General features: G+C 43.7%; 1 protein-coding gene across 1 annotated transcript in view; it reads left to right on the forward strand.

Moving 5' to 3' along the window:
• Positions 1 to 22,164, forward strand: part of Jarid2 (Jumonji, AT rich interactive domain 2) — a 121,792-nt gene that overhangs the window by 3,515 nt on the left and 96,113 nt on the right. Inside the window, exons 2-5 of the mRNA XM_075877870.1 lie at positions 9,389 to 9,576; positions 10,969 to 11,153; positions 12,098 to 12,402; positions 19,028 to 22,012. Coding sequence (XP_075733985.1) covers positions 9,389 to 9,576; positions 10,969 to 11,153; positions 12,098 to 12,402; positions 19,028 to 22,012 — 3,663 coding nt within the window. The remainder of the gene's footprint in view (positions 1 to 9,388; positions 9,577 to 10,968; positions 11,154 to 12,097; positions 12,403 to 19,027; positions 22,013 to 22,164) is intronic.

Raw genomic sequence — 22,164 nt, forward strand, 5'->3', positions numbered from 1 at the left:
CATGTCATGAAAACTGTTTTGGGAGGAATGCTTTCTTGGGTATGTACAATATCTCTTAGACTTAAGTACCATCAGAGCTGCAGAAGATCATAGCAGTCCTTTTTTAGCAGTTCAGTTTATCGCAACACTGTTGATGTTAGCTCATCACTTCCTCCTAAAGTGATTTTACTAGCAAATAGTTAGATACATCTCTACGTAGCGCTGTAGGTTTATTTTGCTCTGATGAGGAGAAAATCTTGAGCAGGGCACCAAACCAAATTTTCTTTTGCATTCAGATGCAATAAAAATAATGTATTATCAGTGGTTGAGTACTCTTTAGCAATGATATACAGGACCTGAGTGGTGTGAGCAGTTGATGTTTTCATGGTGGTTGCCCCAAGGCTATGTTATATTTTTGCCATTGTGCATTGGTAAATTGCTGTGTAGAGAAGCTGTTAGTGCATTTCATATTCTAATAAGCTTGTGATTATTGACATTGTATTGACCTTTAAAATGATAATGTGAAAGGCCATGGTTAATGATAAAAGTTCAAAATTTTTGTAAAAGGGTACTAACGTCATGGCGTCTACTTTATGGGCTACATATGTGCATTAAATGTGAGAGCGTCAATCAGCGCCACTAGTAGCCATGACGGTGAGTGTGGAACACTCTTTATCTGCCTGTTCGGCGTAATGTAACATGTGAATTTATGATCTGGCAGCTCTCCAATAATCCCTCATATACTTATTTAAGGGCATGTTACATTAAACATGTCTATTAAAAGAAGCCATTTATGTTTTTATATGAGAGTATTGTGCTATGAGCAGTTGATTTAAAGGCCCATCCATTGCAAAGCTCTCAGACACATTTATCATCATCAGTATCAAAGGATCAACAAAGTTAGCAGTTGTGTGTTTGTACGCTGCCTTATAGACGCGTAGTGGGACCTTTGCTGATTCGCAAAAATAAGAATTATGGCATGGTGGGCACTTGGCAACTGTACTTGCAGTAGCCATTACAGTATACTTTGAAACAGCCAGTGTTAATGCACAAACGTTCGTTTTCTTGCGGCGCAGTTGAGGCATCCACAGAGAAGCAAAGCCAGGCTAGCAATTGAGAAGGCGGTGCACACAGGGTCGTTTATGCTATCGTGTTCTATTCTTCCAAGTTTTTTATTATGGTATTACTGGAGCCTTATGATAGGTCAACTCCACTTCATGACCTTGGGTTTGTTAACTAACTTCGTCCAATATAGAGTGGCATGCTTGTGAAGTACTCAGCATGTGACTCTTTTCTTGAGTGAATATAGTGCACACTGAAGGCTGCCATTGTAGAAGACATATTGCAACTGTTTATGGAAAACTCCACTGAACAGAAAAACAGGGCATGCGGACGTGGACACAGGAGAGAAGTCAAGACACCACAAATTCCAACTAACATCTACAAAGATGCGTAATGGCAGAAAGGAAAGAAGGCATAAAAGCTTTGCTGCGCATGCCCACGCAATAAATAGGCAAACCTATTAGTCTAGCACACGTGGGGGTCTGCGTGCGAGATAACTATTCAGACACTTCTTTTTTATGCAATTTAATCGATGGTTGGCTCACGCGTGCGCTACCTCTATTATCGATATTCCAGGCTAGGTTGATATGCCCGGCATTCGCATTTTGAGGGAGGCAAAATGCTAGAGGACCATGTACAGTACGATGTCAGTGTACGGTAAAGAACACCAGATGGTCCAAATTTCCGGAGCTCTCCACTACGCCGTGCCTCATAATCATATCGTGGTTTGAAGACATAATACCTCAGATATTTTTATTGTTACTACTACATGGTGGCCACCAAGGGAGCTATTCTCTGTGTCCAACTAATGGACTACCCATTTTGGCACCATTGACTGGCTGGAGCTCGATGAGCAGGGTGCCCCCTGTTTCTGGCTCTTCTTCGGCAACATCATTTTGATGTCCTGAAGCTTTCAGAACTCTCGACACAAATGAGAAGTGCTGTATTCATATCAGTGCAATGAATGCGTCCTTCAGAGATCCACTTTTGGCTGCACGAACCTTGTAGGCTGTGCATGATGTTTGATTCTGTGACAGGATGCGTTAGCTCTCAAATTAGGTTTATGCGGGTGCCTGTCTAATGTTCCCGTGAAAGTCGGTACGCTTTACCTGCATTGTTTTCCAGCATCTGCGCCACGCTCATATGCAAGAGCAGACTTGTTAAGTTTTGTATGTTCTGTTTACTGTACATTTTGTTTCATTTTCATTATGCTTATGCTGGAAATATGCTGTGCAGGTTTGGTGTGTTGACAAGGTAAAGTGCCACGGACTCGGGTGGCTGGAACTGAGACAACACACGTTTAACGACACACCACATTTAATAAAGGAAAACACATGGTACTCTGAATAATGTAAAAAAAAATACTGGTAATCTTTGTACTCTGAATAATGTAAAAAAAAATACTGGTAATCTTGGAAACAGTTGAAAAACAACCAACCCAAAGGCATTATATCCCTGCATGTCAAAGCTAGCCTCGTTGAGTCGTTTCTGACAAGTGATCCCTGTCCTGTGGCTTTGTCGTTTCTGACCCGAAGGGTCGATCTTACTGCTTATCTCTCTCAAAGTCTGGAATTCGTCATGTTCCCTGTTGGGGTTCTCGACACTTCTCTCTAATATCACCGTCCCTGCCACTGCCGAAATCACCCGTCGTTACGAGGCCTCAGTAGTTGGGTCTAGTGGCATTGGCAATACTTGGTACAAGCTGACGTGACCCACCTGGGACTGTATTCGGTGACTTGATTCGAAGGCAGGGGCGTACCGAACTCTTTCGTGAGTGGTGGGGGGCAAACCTAACTCACTTGTCAGCTTTTATATACATATATATATGTATATATATATATATATATGACGCAGGAGTCGTGATGGCTATACGATGAACCATTTATTTGCCTTCGTCTTCCTCCTTCTCTACTATTCCACCACACCGTTCTCGTGTGGTTCGTCAAACGCTTCCGCCCTCCCCCGAGAGAAACATAGATGCAGGGGCGTATGATATCATTTAAGTCTCCCGACATGAACGATGTCAGTCTGGCGACCGAGTGGAGCCACGCTGCGGTCGATCTTGTAGTCAACTGCCTGCATATAATCAATCGTATAGGGTCCTTCCATGATTGCGCTGAGTTTGCTGCGGTTTGGGTGCCAGGGTGTTTCATATAGAACAAAGTCTCCCACTTGAAACTCTAATGGAAGGAACTTCTTGTCATATATGATCTTGTTTTTCTCGTGATATGCCATCGAATCGCGGACTGCATTTGTACGAGCTTCCTGCAAATTTTCGGCAACGCCTGAAAGGAGATAGGGATACAATGGTGTGCCATACATAAGAAAGCAGGGTGGGTAGCCTGTGACTTCGTGAGGTGTTCTATTGTACTGGTCGACAATGTCAGAGAGGAGACGCGGCCACAATTTTCAAGGTTCATTGTTGATCTTGCATCGGAGGCGAGTAACGATCGTCTGATTAGTGCACTCGTTTAGGCCATTTCACTGTGGACATTGTGAGCTTGTTAAAAGCTGATGAATATTGTTGTGCTTGAGGAACTGCTTAAATTTGCCGGCAGTGAATCCTGTGCCGTGGTCGGAAAGGAACTTCGAGGCTTTCCAGCTGCGAAGATACTCCTCAGGCAAGAGATGTACGCGTTGCAAGTCTCATTCTTGTGTGCGAAAGCCCAGACATAACGGGTGGAATGTTCAACGGCTAAGTGAATGAATCTTTTGGATGAGCCGTAGTTGCCAAAACCTCCGATAGTGTCCGTGGCCAGATCAAATGGTTGTTCCACTGGTGCCAAAGACTCCAAGGAACCAAAGTGTTTGGTCTTCGGTTTCTTGCAACGCTGGCAAGTATCGTAATGCTGTATGTACTCGCTCACGTCGGTGATGATAATGCCGTGCCAATAGTACGGTCAAGAGAGAAGCCGCAACGTCTTCTTTACCCCGACATGACCGAAAGCGTCATGAGCTCTTTGGAGAAGAGAAGACTGGAGGGCAAAAGACACATAGACTTTTCGTATTCCTCTGCGTGTCACTATACTCAGTTCGTTCTCAATGGTATGCTTTCCGGGTGGTTTGTCGTGATGCTCTCGCAGTTGCTCAGCAGATAGGAGTTGAACTATCAGGCTTCGAGATAGTGCATCAGCTTCGATGTTGTCAATGCCCTTTTGGTGTTTGATGTTCACGTCGTACATGGAGAGTTTCAAGGACCACCGGAAAAGTCGGCGTCGCGGATTCTTGATGCTTCTAAGCCATTGCAATGCTGCGTGATCCATGATCACAGTGGAAGGTTTCCCACGTAGATAGCAGTGCCATTTATCAATGGTGTCAATAATTGCTAAACATTCGAGTTCTGTGATGGCGTAATTAATTTCGTGTTTTAGTAACTTCCGTTAATAGTATGCAATTGGGTCTTCTTAACCTTCATCATCAGCCTGCTTCAAGACGGTGCCGATACCTCTCTTGAATGCATCGCAGTATAGCACACAAGGCTTAGCGGCATTGTAGATGTTAAGGATTGGCTCTTCTGTCACGCATTTCTTGAGCTGAGTGAAAGCCAGTTCACACTCCGAATCCAGCAGGCGTGTCAGTGAGTGAGCGATTTGACTGAAGTGGTTGATGTATCGACGGTAAACATTGACTGTGCCGAGAAAACGCTGCTACTCTTTAGGGCGTGATGGTGTCGGAAACTGTAGGATCGCATCCACGTTGCTTTGCTTTGGAGTGACGGTGCCATGTGAAACCTTGTGTCCCAGGTACTCAATGGAGGTTCGAGCGAATTGACATTTCTTTAATTGCAACTTGACGCCTTCATTTTTGAAAGCTCTTAAAACGCCCTCTAGATGCCTCAGATGTTCTGGAAACGTGTCAGAGAAGACAACAATGTCATCGAAGTGATTCATGACGTTCTGCAAATGGTGTTTTGCCAATATGAATTTGACAGCCCGTTCGAAGGTGGCCGGAGCATTCCGAAGACCAAAAGGCATGACGAGCCACTCGTAGTGACTGGTACGTGTGACAAACGCGGTTTTCGGAATGTCATCAGGGTGAATCTTCACGTGCCAGTAACCTGACATTATGTCTAACGTCAAGAAGTACATAGATTTCCCCAGAGAATCGAGAACGTCATCGATGCGAGGGATGGGCTGATAATCAGGCACCATCAATTCGTTTAGCTTGCGGTAGTCGATGCAGAAGTGCGTGCGTCCTTCCCCTTTTCTCTCTGCCAGAAGTGTGCCAGTGCAGCGTATGGGGAGGTGGATAGTCGTGTGACACCTTCCTTGAGAAGGTCGTTGATCTGTCTGTCCATTTCAACGCTGTCGGTTTCTGAGCATCAATAGGGAGCTCTAGGAATGGGAACATTGTTGGTGAGATGAATGCGATGCATTTCGCCATTGATGCACCCAATGCCTGTCTGTGATTTGGAAAAAATGCCGTCGTACTTGTGGATAAGCTGCTTTAATGCCAACTGTTGAGTTTTATTTAGATGTAGTACATCGCAAACTTCAACACCTTGCAAAGACGCGCTCATGTTAGCCGTGGTATGGTTTTGTGTACGAGAATGGAGGACGTCAGTCCCTTGGCATAGAGTCATGGTGTCAAGGTCCAGCGACAAGCTAAAGAGGCAGGCACTATCCAAGCCAAGAAGTAAGTTGCTCTTCATGCCTTGTAGAACATGAGCCTGAATTTCTCTTGTCATTTTTCCTATCTGCACCTTTAGATTAATGCGACCCAAAGTTTCGGTAGATGATGTGAGTTGTTGACCTGAGATGCATGAATTCCTCATTATTTGCAGGTGAAGTGCCTTCAGCACTGCTTCGCTGATACAGCTAATTGTAGCTCCGGTATCAAGAGTAGTGCTGACAGGGTACCCGTTAATGAGGGCATCAAACTGAATTACATGAACTCTGGGTTGCCCCCCTCGTTTTCATCGTTGGTGGAGAGGGCGGAAATGCTTGCACATCGTGGGCATTCATTATGCCAGTGCATCTGTCGGGGTAAACCATCCATCGCGCAGTGTTTGCACTCGCGCACGGGTGTTGGTACCGCGGTATTACGTGGACACTGACTAGTGTTGTCACTTGTTACGTCAATTTGTGTATTCTGAGCTGGTGGAAGGCGATGTAACTTCACTCTCTGCATGGTTGACTCTACACGAAGTGCAGCTGTAAGCCATGCCGCTGGTGTAGATGAGGTAAGCCCAGCAAGCGCCATTTCCATATGCGCAGGAAGGCCGTCGATGAGCCCTGATATAAGGTGCGCGTCCTTTAGGTCAGCGAGGCACCCGAGCGACATTTTTTCATTATAGTTTTCCTTCAAGCTCTGGCCTGTTCTCAACCGGCAATGAATGAATTGGCGAAAAGGATCTGTGACGCTGCTCGTAAAGCGTTCCTTCATGCGTTCAGGTAAGCTTTCCCAAGACACATCAGTGTCGAAAACCTCGGTGAGAAACCATCGGAAAGCCTCACCTTCAAGGTAATCGGAGAAGTAGCACAGCTTGTCTCGCTCCGTCCATGCTGCGGCCGCAGTCCTCACCTCAAAGAGCCGGAACCACTTGGCGAAGGGGACATCCGTAGATGCTCCCGAGTACTTCGGGATGTTGATGAGTTTCTTGCATGTCGCCATGATGAAGGGGATGGTAGATCCCGTCGACTAGTGTGACGCAGGAGACGTGATGGCTATACGATGAACCATTTATTTGTCTTCGTCTTCCTCCTTCTCTACTATTCCACCACAACGTTGTATAGTTCCTCACACGCACGCACGCGCGCACACACACACACACACACACACACCACTTATAAACGACCACGTAATAATAAGCAAGTCAACTATTTTCTATAAGGCACATTGTTTGCCATTGGTTCTTCGGCATTTAAAATTGTCTGTGTGCCATAAAATCACCTGCTTTATACATGACGTCACGAATCTGTGGAATGTCATGGTGTTCATTACAATGCATACATATTAAACAGGGCATTCACGTGCTGAACAATACCTAAAGCTTTTTGGGGTATTTGGGGTAGTTGGAGAGCATCTTCTTCTAAATAATATTCAAGTAGACTAGCCGCTGGTCACATTATCAGCGGCTGCTTATAGCAGCTGACGAGATGAGCAATATGAGTAGAATAAAATATTTTCACTTGCAGCATCATGGCGTTTATTAGTTTGTGAGTGCACGCATCTCTGAGCTCGTCCTTGTTGAGAGAGAGAGAGAGAGGAAGAGAGAGAAATAAGCAGTGCAACACGTGTGTGTTTCTTTGCTGTCCACGATGTACTTTGAGCTGCAAAAGACAGTTCAAGTTTAATGAAAACCTACTAGCCCGTCTCTCAATTAAGCCTATATAGTGCTAAAAACCATAGTCTTTCACCTTCCCCTTGGTCAGGTGGGTCAGGTTAAGGGACAAGCTGAAAAGCTGAGCTCGCCACTTTGCAAGCTGCCACTATCGCTCCAAGTTACCATAAGCAAGGCTGATCAGGTTTATCGGAGACTAAAGCGGACCCTTTTTTCGCGCTTCCAGATAACACTAAAACATTAAAGAAGATTCGTAACATTCATCAGCTCACAGCAGCTTCGACAAAGCAGCGGTGATAATATTCATTTTCAATCAAAGGAAATAATTTTCCTGAAGCAGCAGATGATTTGACCAGTCCATAAAAAGTTGGCTCGTTCGCATCCATAACTGCATCAGCCAGTCACAGCAGAACGAAAGCGTGTACAAGTTATGCAATGTTATTGGGCCCCTGTTCAGTGCTGGCCTGCTCTGCAATGCTACAGCACAAGGTGCAAAAGCGCCACATAGGCGACCCGCACCGCGAATAGCCTATAAGGAAAATCGTCACAGCAAAAATGTTGAAGAAATTTTATTATATTGTAATATTCTCTTGTAGAGAGAAAATAAGATGAGGGAAAGAAGGGGAGGTTAACCAGAAATTGGAGCATCAGGTTTGCTACCCTGGACTAAGGCAGGGGGAAGGGGGAAGAAAGACTGCAAAGCGAAGAGCGAAATAGACATGCAAAAAATTAAAAAAATGTGAGCTGGGGTGCTGTAGCTTATACAATAGGCTACTACCACACAAAAAGTTCAATAAGGCCTTCACTGATTTTCTGTGCGAAGACAGATCATACCGCCTTTCAAGCACTGATTGTTCTGACAAAGGTCTGTTGTCAAGGCAGTGGGGAAGGAAAATTTCGCCCTAATTGTTGCTTTTTCAGCGTGCAGCGAACAGTGAGCACTGTCGAAAGTGGGGGGACTCAGCCCCCTTAACTTTTCTCTGCAAGGAGGCTCGTGCCCCCCTTGCCCCCCCCCCCCCCCCCCCCCCCCCCGGCTGGTACGCCTATGTTCGAAGGAGACTTTTTCAGGAATTTTGGCGATGGCTGCGTGTAGTTGCTGCATCCAGAGGCTGCACTCAGACCAGGTCGATGTCTCCGGCTACTTGGATGCCCGCGTCACAGGCTACCGTTTCGATGACCTGCCACTCCCGTCGCCAGGGCACTTATTGGCGAGAAAACCTTCTCCTTGCAAGCCCACGTCGACTATGTCAGAGCATCGTTGCTTGCGTCCTGATCACAGCTTGTGTCATGCGCCTCGTCCTTCACGTTACGGTGTGCGCACTCGTGCAGTTTCAATTTTTTTCTGCTACTTGTCGTCTTTCTTCTTCCTATGAACTCTTACTCACAACATCAAGGGGGTGATGACATCACAGCTTTCCGCTTGAATTTCAAGCATGGAATGCCGAAACGAGCATGTCCATTACATGAACACATTGAGAATAGCTCTTAAATGTGTGCGACAGAGGAAAAGTGTGGTTGCATATTCTGAAATGCCTTTCAACATTTATTCCATTTTAAAAAGGTCATTAAACTCAATTGTTTTAACCTTGAGATAAGGTGAGACAATCTTAATGGTGATTTCATTGTGAAGCAAAAGTGCTGGTGGTTGTGAGTAGTGTGCACCTGTGGCTGGTTGCTTAAAATGTGAGTGAGAAATAGTGGCTGTTGATATAGTATCTTATGCTTTGTGAGCTTATCAAACATAGTTTATCTGCTTGTTCGCATCATACACTGGCAAAACATTTCCCCAACTGCTTCTACTGTGCCACACCTTGTGTGCCTTGACCAGGATGACTTGCAAGTGACATGGTCAAGCATGTGTATTGTTAAAGTTATGCTTGAATGAATGCTTTGCTTGATGTTGGGAGGTATACTATCTTATTGTTGCTTAAAAAAAGTTTATTTTGAGAATGACTGAATATGAAGCTTTATGCCCCTTGGGGGTGGGGGAGGTCTTATGCTATTTCTCACATGTTCCTCCCTCAATTTCTAAAGGTAAAATTAATGCCTTATTTTTGTCCTCAGGGTTGTAGCAATGGTCTTCACTGGATGGAGGAGAAGCAGCTAAAAAAGGCACTGTACGCTTCACTCAATGAAACGAAAAAAGCTCGGTTACTGGATGAGAATACGTCAGAAGATAGCCGGGAGCAGACGCCAAAAACTTCCACAACCACTGTTGTTACAAAAAAGGCAGCCGACATAGATTCTAAAAGGCAAGTGTTATGAAGCCATGTTGCTGTCATCTTTAGCTTCAGAGAAAGTACCAGTTTCTGGACAGCATAATTATAAAGGGCTATGTTTTTCCTTGCTTTTACTGTGTGTGTGTGTGTATTGTATGTGTGTGTCTCAGAATAGCATTGATAATTTTACTGGTAAGAGGCACTGGTGCTGCTCCAGTTCTTTCAGTTCTACTTGTTCTGCATGGTGACCACTGATTGTGCCACACTTGAGGATTTGCAAGCATACAAGTGTAAGTGGAATATGGGTTTATCTAGTGATGGACAAAAATTTGGCAGTAATTGACTTTGCTTGCTTATACTGATAAAAAAGTTGTCATGAATTTTAATTGCACCCTGAAGCAGTTTTGACTATTTTGTATGAACAGATTGAGCCAGTTAAGGCGAGTTCTAGGGATAATTTGCTGACTTATTTAAGCTTTTAATGTCTAGTGCATAGTTTATTACAGTACTTTAAATATGCTAATAGCTACATAACACAACAGTGCAGCCGAACGAGTTTTCAATGTTCCGCTTCCATTCTGCCTAGCATTATTCTATTACATGTAGCACTGGCAGTCGATCTTGTATATGTCTAGTCTACGTCACTGAACCTCCGGTGAACAGCGAGCATCATCTGCCTGTGTTACAGCATGCTTTGTGTTATTGTAAGCTGTGTGACAGACTTTATCTCGAGGCTTTTTTTTTTCTTGGACGCCATGAATGGCCTTTGCTGCATTGTATGCTATAAATCTAGCATTTGGTGATTTTCAAAGCTATGATGTTTAATGGATGTAAGGCAACTAGCAAGCAGAGTCACTTCAACTCATCAATGCAGTAATCATCGCGCTCTCACTGTCCAATCAACGCCAGAGCTCCTGTGTCTGTGGCTGTACCTTCGGCCCTGAAAACACAACCACAATTTTATGTTTATGTGCATTGGTGATTGTTTTAAAATACTTTTGTTTGGCCTCATATTTGGCTTTGGCTGATGGTTGGTGTACAAGAGAATAAAATAAAAATGGTTGGTAGTGTTCCAACCTCTGTCAGCCACACCGTAATCTGCTTAATCCTCACTGCCCAACGGTGCGCTACCAAAGTTTAACTTGGAGGCTCTGGCTCGATATGTTGAGTGCACTATTGTCGCCAGTGACACTTGTGCATTCAACAAGTTAAGCAGGAAAGGCAGAGCTGAGATGTGAGGTTGCATGTAAAATTGCCCATAGCTGCCTTAATATAAAGTGTGTTGCTTAATCTATGCTGCAATTTATTTGATGATGATATAGCTTAAACATTTACAGTGTCAAAAAACTGCTTCAGGGACCCTTTAAGCCTCAGATAGATAACACACCATTTTTGAAGTAGAGGTTAATTTTGTGTCATCTGCAGGATAAAGGTACATGCTCAGCGCAAGTTTGCTCAAGGTTCGAACCCGAACAGTCCCATGCCAACGCCAGTCAAGCTTTTGCCACCATGTCGCGACTCAAAAGAAACAGTGAGCCAGCCTTCTACACTACTGCCCTGCAAGCGAAGACCAAAAACAGAAGACTTCCTTACGTTTCTTTGCCTGAGAGGTGAGTGACAAAGAGGGTACACTGAGGATGGCGTTGCTGGGACGCAAATGTTGCAATTACTCATATGGCCATGCAGTTGTATCGTCGAGTAGCATGTCAGCTTATGTCCTGTTGTCATGCTGCGGATATGTTTGTAAGCACCTGTCAGCTTGGAATGAACTTGATACAGTTTCAAGAAAATGGCACTATGGCATTCTTGCTGCTTTCTTGTAAAATTTGTGAGAGAGTGCAAAGTGTACTTAAGTAGACTTTGTAGAGAGTAGCAGTTTGGGTTAGTTAGAACAAGTAATTCACAGTGGTACTAAATGCAAGCACAAAAGGACACAAGATATTAGGGTTGTGTCTTTGTACCTCTTGTCCCTTACCTTGCATTTGCAATTTGTACTATTATGAAAGACTTCGTGTAATTATATTCAATGTTAGTTAACCAAGTTAAGTATAATGCATGGTTCTATAAAATTTTCTTATTTTTTTCACAGTTAGGTGACATTGTTGCTGTACATGCAGTAATGAAGCTCTTTAGGTTGTGGCTTTTGTGCTGTTCTTGTAGTTTATATATTCAAAATAATCATACTCTAGCACAACAACATTTTGAGATAAGGGCTGTAAGACATGGAATTAGCACCAGGAAAAAGTTTTGAATGTCACAGTGAGTTAATGAGGTTTCGCTCCATACAGAACTAAGGAAACAAGAAATATAATGGTAAATATTGTTAAACCAAGGCTCAGGCATACCATGTAAGGGGGGTTGTAGCTTTTCTTTATTTGCAAAATTGTTGTGGTATAACTTTTTATCATAGATTTTCATTGGCGCCTTGAATTATTTTGTTTATGAAGTACTTATGACTACTCCTTGCAAACATGTATGTACTTGCATACAAATGTTTTGACACATACTTCTCTACGCTTTTGTGTAAAGTTGTTCTCACTTATCTAAATTTCAGGCTCAAGTGCTCTTCCTCCTGCCCTCGACTTCATGAGTGGGACAGCTTTTTCTGGTTCATCGTCCTCATCAGATCGAAGCAGCAGTCCTGACCTTGATGCTCCAGTGACTTCAACCAATGCTGAGAGTAAAGACAAGGGAGGCAGTGGAAATGCACATGGAGGCACTGCTTCTGCGGAGTTGCGCAGTCAAGCACAGCGCACTTCTGCACGTGTGTTGAAACAGGAGCGACGACCCCTGAGGCTCGACAATGGGGAAGAAAAGCAAAGAATCGAGCATAGAGCCAGCCGGTCTGCGATAGTAAAGGTGATGACTAGAGACAGGATTAATGTCTCTTTTGTTTCTTGTGTTCCTATCGTGCCATTTTGACATAGGAGCATAAATTAGAGCATAAGAGCATTTGGAGTGCTTTTATAGTGCCTGTTTTAAAAATCGGTGCCTACATAAATGCTATTAAACCTCAAATTTTGCTTTCAAGTGCCGCTAAAGCCTGGTATTCATGTTACCCGCAAAATTGAGCTTTTGGAACACTATGGGATGGTATCTATACTCTATCTCATAAGTTACTTTGAGCACTGTCAATCCTACAAGGCCTCTTAGCCGATAGTAAGGCCCACTAGTCTCTACACAAGTATTCATCTGCGTCGTGTCGTCTACTCGGCATCTCTCCAGTGTCTGCTCACTTGCGTAGGGAGCAGGAGATGCTTCTGTGCTGTGGCAGGACGATCAAGAACGAATGTGAAACCGTGGAGTGCAATCAGGGGAAGGTCAAGTGTAGATTAAAAAAAAATGATATTCATGTGGGTTTTGTTTTATTTATCATTAACTTCTTAAATGGCACTTCACTAGGTGACATAAGAAATTTCACTTAGACAGTGGAAGTAGTTACGTGCCTAATTGAAAGCTGTGTATCGCTAGAATTATTTAATTGGTTCATTAACTCTGTGAAAGCATGATGTGAGGAGGTGAGTGTGAAACCTTTGCCCCTCACTCGATGTGGACTTCGCAAGCCAAATTCCTTCCCTGCCCTACTTGGTATCGGAGCAACTCTGAGCTGGAGGATTACACGACGCGGACGCATCAGCACGTCATGCTTGCGTAAGGTTACTTTCGCATGACATGCCCATGCCAGGCCGTGCACGCAAACGGTGTTGTGTTGTTTCAACATTTTCTGTGTTGTACTGCCTGCTTTTGTGAGATGGATCCCTCTATGCGCGCACATTTGGAAAGGCTGGCGGATCAAGTATCCTTACCATAATACACAGCATCGCACCGCTATAACTCCTCTAAGGGACAGTGCACCAAAAACAAGCCAAGTGTTGTGAATGCTAGCACCGGCATGATATGGGAATGGTGAGAACATAATGCAAATGAAATGGAGGCAGCTTAGTCTCGCATCTCACTCGATACGAACTTAAAAAAAAATAATGTGCATAGATTCTGTCTGTATATTTTAATATTTGTGAGCCTTCATACTTCTATTCAGGGAACAGATTGCACAAATTACACATGTCATCTTGAATTGTTCTCGCCGTTTCTCATTGACGTACGCACACATTGACGTACGCAGGATCCTTGTTGTATACATCACCTCCACCATGTCGGGGCGCACGCCCGTGAGATGAAGTGGTGTGCAATCTTACATTTCACCTCGATGGTGCGCGTAGAACTGCAAATCTTGGCAGATGTGATGATGAGCGCCTAGTGCATGCATTTCTCTTGGCTTCTACAAATTCTCAAACCTGCGTGAGGGCCCTTTAAGGTGTTCACAGACAGAAGAAAAATTGAGCCTTTGTGGTTAGACCAAGTTAATAAGAGGTAAAAAGACCCTTCTGGCTTATTGTGCTCTGATTATTTGCACCTGTGTAGTCCTTCTCAGTCATGTCAAAAAGACAGATACCCAGGAGCATGTTTATTCGGAGTTGGACACTTAACTCACCATTGTGGACTAGAAATTAGAAATGGAAGGCCGTATTGTGTGAACCCTGTAGGGAAAAAAATGAATGGCTATGCTAAACCATCAGCACATTTGTACCATCACATTTCTGTTTGCTTTCCTGTCATAGACCCAGATCCCACACGTATTTCTTCGAAAATTTAAATTTTGTCAAAGTTTATTGTGTCTATATTCATAATTATGGGAGCCTAAAACAGTGTTTTGCCCTCCTATTTTTGGCGCCTGAAACGCAGTTTTTAGTGCCTATAAATCCGGCCTTTAGTGATGACACTTGTCACTGTACAGTGCTGCTTGATGACAAAAGTGCAATACCTGGCCTGCATGGCAACTGGGGCTTTTGGAACTGCCAATGGTGGCAGGAGACCCCTTAGCTGGTGCATTTCGGAAGATGCATTAGGCCTCTCGGCAATTCACCAATGCACTCGGGTGACTCTAAAGGCGTCAACCACTATGTCGGGCCCCGTAAACTGTGCGTTTTATTGTACCTGTCCATGAAGCAATACAAAATAAGGATTGTTTCAGAACTGTCAGTGAAAAATTACTTGTTCATTGTGCACTACAACTACTTTGTCCTTTTATGTCTTAGAGAGATGGTGCCACCAAGTTTGGGGCTTTAAAAAGCCTGCAATGGACTTGTTCTGTATGCAAGGACACTTAGCATAAACTGTTAGACACGCCCCGCCACGGTGGTCTAGTGGCTAAGGTACTCGGCTGCTGACCTGCAGGTCACGGGATCAAATCCCGGCTGTGGCGGCTGCATTTCCGATGGAGGCGGAAATGTTGTAGGCCCGTGTACTCAGATTTGGGTGCACGTTAAAGAACCCCAGGTGGTCAAAATTTCCGGAGCCCTCCACTACGGCGTCTCTCATAATCAAATAGTGGTTTTGAGACGTTAAACCCCACAAAATCTGTCAAACTGTTAGACACAGCAAACGCTTGGAATATATTTTAATTTGTTTACAAGGTGTGCCTAAATTCTCATTCTCATGATCGAGACCAAACGCTAATGCAACTGACATCAGCTTCACTTTGTAGGAAATAAAGTGAAAGTTTAGAAATGCCATACCATATTAGCGTGACATGCAATCAGTGGTGCAACTCTGCTGCCCCAGGCAAACCGAGAGAGCATCGGTTACTTTAAATAGTCACCTGAACTTTCGAAGGCAACTTTAGAGAACTTTAATTTGTTCACACACTTCTTTGCTTTAGCATGCCTGGTTGCCGTAGCAGTTAACGGGAGATTGCGTAAGGGGAGCCACTGGTTTGCATTAAGTTGAACTAGGCAAGCACAGAATTGCTGTTGCATAAATCAGATGTATTCTACACCTCAGGTGGTGTAACTTCTCAGCAATAATGTTCTGAATGCATTGTCTTTAGAAACATTTTTCTCCACGATCACTCAGCAAAAACAAAGAAACGCGTTGCATGAAGCATCACAAGATGTTACCATCGATTCATAACCTGGTACTCCCGAAGACCTTTGTGTATACTTGAATTTCGTACGCACTAATATTCTCTATTATGGTAATTTCAGCGAGTTTTGAATGCATGCAATCGTTTGCTCGACTGTGTGAGAGCAGAGGATGCAGCACTGCATGCTTTACGCCTTCGTGGGCCCACATGTTCAAGCTTCCTACACAGTGACAACACTGTTCAATTTAGCTCTGAGAAACCGAAACTGAAAGTAGTTCATATGAATAAGGTGATATAAAATTATTTAGGAATAATATATGAATCTTGGAGTGTGTATCATGCTGCCTAGAGCACTAAAAAACATTTGTAACATGGAAATTGTCCGCCACAAATTTGATGGCACCACCCTTTCAAGAGAGAACAAAATAAAGGGCAGTTCAGCCTTACATTCATTACATTCTGCATGAAATCACTGAATGCAAGGGTACTAGATGCACCCATTTCTGTATTTCACCTTGTTACCGACATTTTAAAGGGGCCCTGCAATACTTTTCGAGCATGGTCAGAAAATGCTGCCGATCGGTAGTAGGGGCTCACGAGAACAGGCGAGCTGAATATTATAGTGCAGCATGCGGCCTAGAACTCACAATAAATTGTCAAAGTCAGCTAAAATATGTTTTCTCTTCTCTCGACAAATGGCGGAAGACGCTCAAAAATCACTTGTAGAAAGGCCATCTATCAGCCATTAGCTGATTTGAACATGGCGCGCTGGGTCGTTACAGTAATCGCCGCACAAGGCCGGCACTTGGCCACACGAGTACGCGTGATCACACTAAAAAAGCCGCCTATTCGAAGGGAAAAAAAAAAACGAAAACAGTGTTCAAGGTCTCGAGGTGTGCGTGACGTACTTTTTTTTTTTTTGCCCCTGTCATCCATTGCTGTTTAGCTTCCAGCGCTTTTGTTGGGATGAGAGAAGAGAGAATCGATTTGCAGCATGTAACAAATCTTTGTAACTTCGCTCGTACTAGACGGATTCTTAAAACTTTTGCAGCGTTGAATTCGTGAGGCAATAAGTTCTTGTAGTGAATGCATTCCATGCTTACTTGAAAAAGTGTTTCAAGACGTCTATAAAGGAGTCTTGCAACACTTTTTGAGGCAATCACCTAATTATGTCACTGTCCTAGTTTATTGCTTCACAAATTGCTTGCTGCAAACTTTTTTGAATCTGTAAAATATGTGAAGGAAGAGCTACAGAGATCTGTTACATGCTTCAAGTGCAGTCCATGTCATTTTGTAACAATGAGTGTGCTGAAAGTTATCCAGGTGGATTATAAAGTAAGCCGCAGTAGTGCACGCCGTGACCTTGGACATTTTACTGAACAAAATTTTCGCCACCGAGATTTTTAGCCAAACTACGAGATATGGTGCTGATATCGATGGACACAAATTTGACTTCATACAGAAATTGGTAAAAAATAATGAATTTGGTGCGTTTTTCACAAACTGCTTGACCTAGCAACTGCACCGTAAACTAGGTAGAGGGAATGAAGATAACATCACTGGAAAGGGGCATTCCAACAATGCCAGCCATCGCCCATGTCTGTGAACTTGCTCAGCTTCCACCACGGCTCTTGAAATTACCGTGAATGGCACCAGCAGTGGACAATGCACCCGGGTAGTGTAAATTTCATGGGGGGGGGGGGGGGGGGCATGTCTCAGCATTTACTGAAAGAGGGAGAGTGGGAAGTAAAGGCGAGTTAGATAAAGCAAAGTAGCACGACGGCAAAACATTCCCGCTGCATCCGCCATGATGGCTTTGATGTCGCAGCTCGCGCTGGCGTGGCGCCGCCGTACTATGACAATGTCCCGAAAATACAGCCAGTTGTTTAAAAATATGTGAAATGAACTCTGCTTATTGTAAAAGCCGTATCTTTTGATTAGAAGTTTGATGTTTTCGCCATTTTTTAATATTTCTGTTTAGTATCACTTCAGACACAAGCTTACTTGTGTAAGGTGCTAGTATAATTCTATAGAGTGTAATACTGATACTGCTGAAGGCTGCGCAAGTATGTGGCCTGTGTAGTAACCATGCAGCATTTGAATGTTCAGATCAGCTAATGGCGGTGTCCTTCTACCTGTGTCATAGTTGGGCCAGTCTGTGGGATAATTTGTCAAGAGTGCCTTAATGCTAGGTGACTTGGAAACGTAATTTCCTGCCACATGCTGCGCTATAATGTTTTGCTAAAATGTTCGCAGGAGCCTAGTCTAACGATCACCACTGTTTTCTGACTATGTTAAAGTGTTGCAGGGCCCATTCAATATTAGATTTCATACATTCAGTACAAGAGAGTCACCTTTAGGCAGCCTACGCATATGTGTTGTTTCAGCAAATGCACTTTGCATGGCATAGCATGTGAACAGTGGCAGGTGTAGCAAGTGGGGGCAGTACTCGCAAATTCAAATGCAACATCAAATTTTAGTATAATGACTGGTTTGTGCAATTGCTTGAGATAATCACTTAATTTCATTTCTAAAGATATTGTTGCCTCTGATATGTGCATACGAATGGAAATTATGATTTTTATAACCTCAACTGGAGTGGTGGAAATGAAAAGAAGGTGCAGCAAAATGCTAATTTCTATTGGTGTCCGTTCTATGGCAGTGTCTGAAAAAGCATAGCTAATGGTTTGAAGGCTTGAATAAGGCATTTCAGTGTCTAGGATTTTTGTGCGAGCCATATTAAACCAATTTTCATCCCTGCTGCTTGAACAAATTGGATGCAACAAAATAATTTATGGTCCCATTGCTACTTTGTTATAATTGCGTTTGACTGTATAAAAAAATTTTTGCAAATCACTTTTTCTTTTGTTCTGATTTTAATCTACAGTAACAATTTCTTAAAAATTGATAGTTGAGGTTATGTCAAAATAAATAAAGATGCCAACCACCAAATTATTGTTCACTCCCATTGGTTTGAAACCTTTGTCCTCTGTCTATTCGTTCTGGTCCGAAATAATGAAAGCAAAGCTGAAAAAAAAACATGTTAGCTGGCTCTTTTAGATGCGGTGCATAATGCAGTGAGAAAATGCACGTGTGAATCAAACACCAAAGAACTTCTCAAGCAGTGCCCAACCACAGACTGCTGCGGCCGTGTTGCATAGTTCAACAGGGGCCAGTAATTTACTGCAAAGGTTAAGCTGTTTATACGTATGAGAGGTGCAAAACAAGGAAGATAAAAATGGCTTTGTATTCAGGCTATGAGGAGGGGGGGAGGGGGGAAGACCTGAATTAAAGCAATGGAACTCTTCCACCTAGACTGTACACCGGAAGCTTGTGTTAAATACAAAGCGTGTGAAGCTTGACATATGAAGCAGAAAGTGTTTTGTGAATAATTATTTTGTACAGAAGGAAAACTGCCTAAACTTCCTGACAACAAACTTTTGGTCGGTGTGTGTACATTTATTTTAACTTGAACGTGATACCTAACAAGACTGATACCAACAAAGCATTAATTTTCATATGTGGAAGCATGCTTATACAATTTGTATTGTCCATTTTCAGAAAGTAGACAAAAAGAAGGCTGCATCTGAAAAATTGAAGAATGTGTATAAAACTGGCAGCACATCAAGAAGTCTTAGAAAATCAAGTGGAAACTTGACAGCACTTCAAGAAAAGTACAAACAGCAGAGGATCAAGCACCAGTCTGCATCATGTAGAAAGCCTTCGGCTTTGGGTCTTGGAGGTGGTCATGCTCTCAGATCACAAGCCAGCCATGAAGCCTCTCACTTGACTTCAAAGGGGGCAGTAAAAAATTCATGCGTGAAGCTGAGGGAACAGCCAACCAGTGCGCCATCAAGTCGACACCCTATACTATCTAAAGATGAAGATATGGCTGCCAAGAGCCGATTAGTGCTAAAAAAGCAGCTGAGTGTTCAGCTGACACGTCTTCACCCACGTGTTGCAGCTGGCTTACGATATCCCTTTGTGACAAATATGACAGCTGGTGTCATGACACGTAGACACTCAGTTGGGATTACACCACATTTACGCAAAGCCAAAATGGTTCCACCAATTGTGGACTATGAATCTGAAAGTGAAAAAGACATGTCCCCATTGTCTCCTCCAAGGTCCTCTGTTATCGCTGTTCAGCCAAGGCCACGAGCTGCAGGAAGTAAGACTCTCAATGCACCACAGAAGCCAAAGGCCAAAGTTGATACTTCAGCACCAATAACTAAGAAAAAGCCAACTACCTCACTTATTGCGAGGAGGCTGCTTAGTCGTGCCACAACAAGTATGAGGCCATCATTGAAAGTTCGCAAGGCTACCAGGTGTGCAATGTTCAGACGGAAAACACGGAGCCTTGGTCCTGTGAAGGAGTATCCTCTTGTTCTGGCTCTACCAACAAAACGTGGAGCAGGTCGTTCAGGCACTACTGCAATGAAGAAGAAAATGGATGAGCTTGCTGCAAACGCTTCTAAATCAAAAGCTTCTTTGACCAAGGGCTGTGAGTTGTTGCCAGCCTCGTCACGAGCGAGTGCAACAGCAGTGCACCGGGAGACCAAAAAGGGCATGTTACTCAGGCCCAGTGATAGTGTAGCAAAACGATCATCACGTAGGCCATCGAGCGAGAGTGTGAAGGATACACGACGTTTGAGACAGAGGAATGACATTTCTTCTGCGCAATATCCACGTCAAAATCGTAAAGCATCCGTTGGAATTTCTGAAGAAGCACAGAAAGCTACTGTTGCAAAGAGACGTAGAACAGAAGGCAGCACTAGTATCGCTTTATCTAATCGTGTGTTTTCCGACAGTGATGATGAACCTCTTATTAAAATGGCTCGACGCCATACAGAAAAGAAAGCTGGGTTACGAGATAAAGTAAAAGAAAATGATTCTGATCCACTACAGATCAAATCTGATTCTGCTAAAAAATGCGGTGTTTCATCCTTGCCACCATCTGGTATGCTTTCACGCAGAAAACCAGCACCAGCTAAAAACAAAAGTAAACCCTCTGAAGCTGACAAGTCGAAATTGCTCAAGACTAGCCTGTCATCTGAGCGTTTTTCGGAGCCATCGCCATCATCACTTTCTGAAACTATTGCAGACGCTGCTGGAGACCCTCTTGATACTCAAGCACACTTTGATGATCTTGAATCAATGTCAGGAGGTGTGGAAGCCTTAGATGCCCTTGCTGGTGAAATCTCCCAAGTTATGTCGTGTCGCTTGAGTTTTGGCAGTGCACAGGAAATTCAGAGTTTAATGACAAGTGAGTTCTCCGGTGCTTTCGATGAAAATGTTACTGGTGCCATGCTTCTAAGCACCCAAGATGGTCGGTCAGCATCTTTCGAAGGAGGCTTGAACCTTCTAAAACGAGATGATACACCATCTAAAATTGATGCGTCGACAAACACAAGTGAAGAAGGAATGGCTTTATGTGCACCCTCAACCCCTGAGGAACTCGTCGTGATGCCAGAGGAAGTTTCTGTTAGTACACAGACTGGCATCTTTGACGCGGATGTGCTGAACAAAGAAGGGTTTCTAACGGTCGCACCAACTGCAAGGAGGCTTTCTTTTATTGCTTCAGAGACCAATGGTGCGGCAGCTCTTGAGTTCAGCTCTGAAATGCAGAAGTTATTGCCTGCATCACCGAAATCGAAACCTACATCATCACCATCACAACATCTTGCACTGGTTCAAGATTGCTCAACAAAGCTCGATACAAGGGCAGACCGCACAAGTGTGGACCCAACTTCGGAAATTGGTTCGAGGGCCAGTTCTATGCAATTACATACTTCCTTATCTACCCATACATCCAGTTCCAAGTTTGGAGTAGCAAAAGCTGTTACAGAAACAAAAGGGCGTCATGTATCAGGTGCTGCCAAAGTTGCGGTTGTTGTTACACCAATGCAAAGGCATGGCTCACTCAATCCAACACTTGGATCAAGGGCAAGTGTTGCTAGGACAAGCATTACGAAAGCAAGTGCTGCAAAGGCAAGTGTTATGAAGGCAAGTGCTGCAAGGACAAGTTCCGAAAATGCCAGTGTTGTAAAGGCTAGTGCTGGAAGACCAAGGGTAGCAAAGTCGAGTGTTGCAGCAGTAAGAACTGTAAGAGCCAGTGTTCCTAGGACCAGTGTTGCCAAGACTAGTGTCATGAGTGCAGATGCTATGAGTGATGCCAGGGCTAGTGATACCAAGGCAAGTAATTTGAGTACAAGCAGTGTGAAAGGAAGTGGTACAAGTGTTGATCCAAGAGTGAGCAATGCAAGGGCTTCAAAGTCTTGTTCACCCAAAATGGCTTTCACATTTACCAAGGCCGGGACTTCAAAGAGAGGCAAAGTTGGCTCAGAGGATACCAGGAGAGTCAAACTGACACCTTTGGACAGCAAAAAGTTTCCAAGTGTGAGTGACCCAGCGTGCCTTGTCGCTGCACCTACATACAGGCCCACAACAGAGGAAATGCGGGATCCTATTAGCTATATTACTAAGATAAGACCAGAAGCAGAAAAGTTTGGCATCTGCAAAATTGTCTTGCCACCATCTTTTCAGGTAGGTTTTATTGCCTTATTTGCTGTGCTGCTTTGAACTTTGTTGTAACTGCAGTAAAAAAAAAATCAGTCATGGTAGCTCCATCAATTGGTTAATAGCAGTGCTTGTCAGAATGCCTATGTCGTCATTTTGGATGCTTTATTGAAATAATG

Source organism: Rhipicephalus microplus, chromosome X (assembly GCF_043290135.1).
Source record: "Rhipicephalus microplus isolate Deutch F79 chromosome X, USDA_Rmic, whole genome shotgun sequence".
NCBI lineage: Eukaryota > Metazoa > Arthropoda > Arachnida > Ixodida > Ixodidae > Rhipicephalus > Rhipicephalus microplus.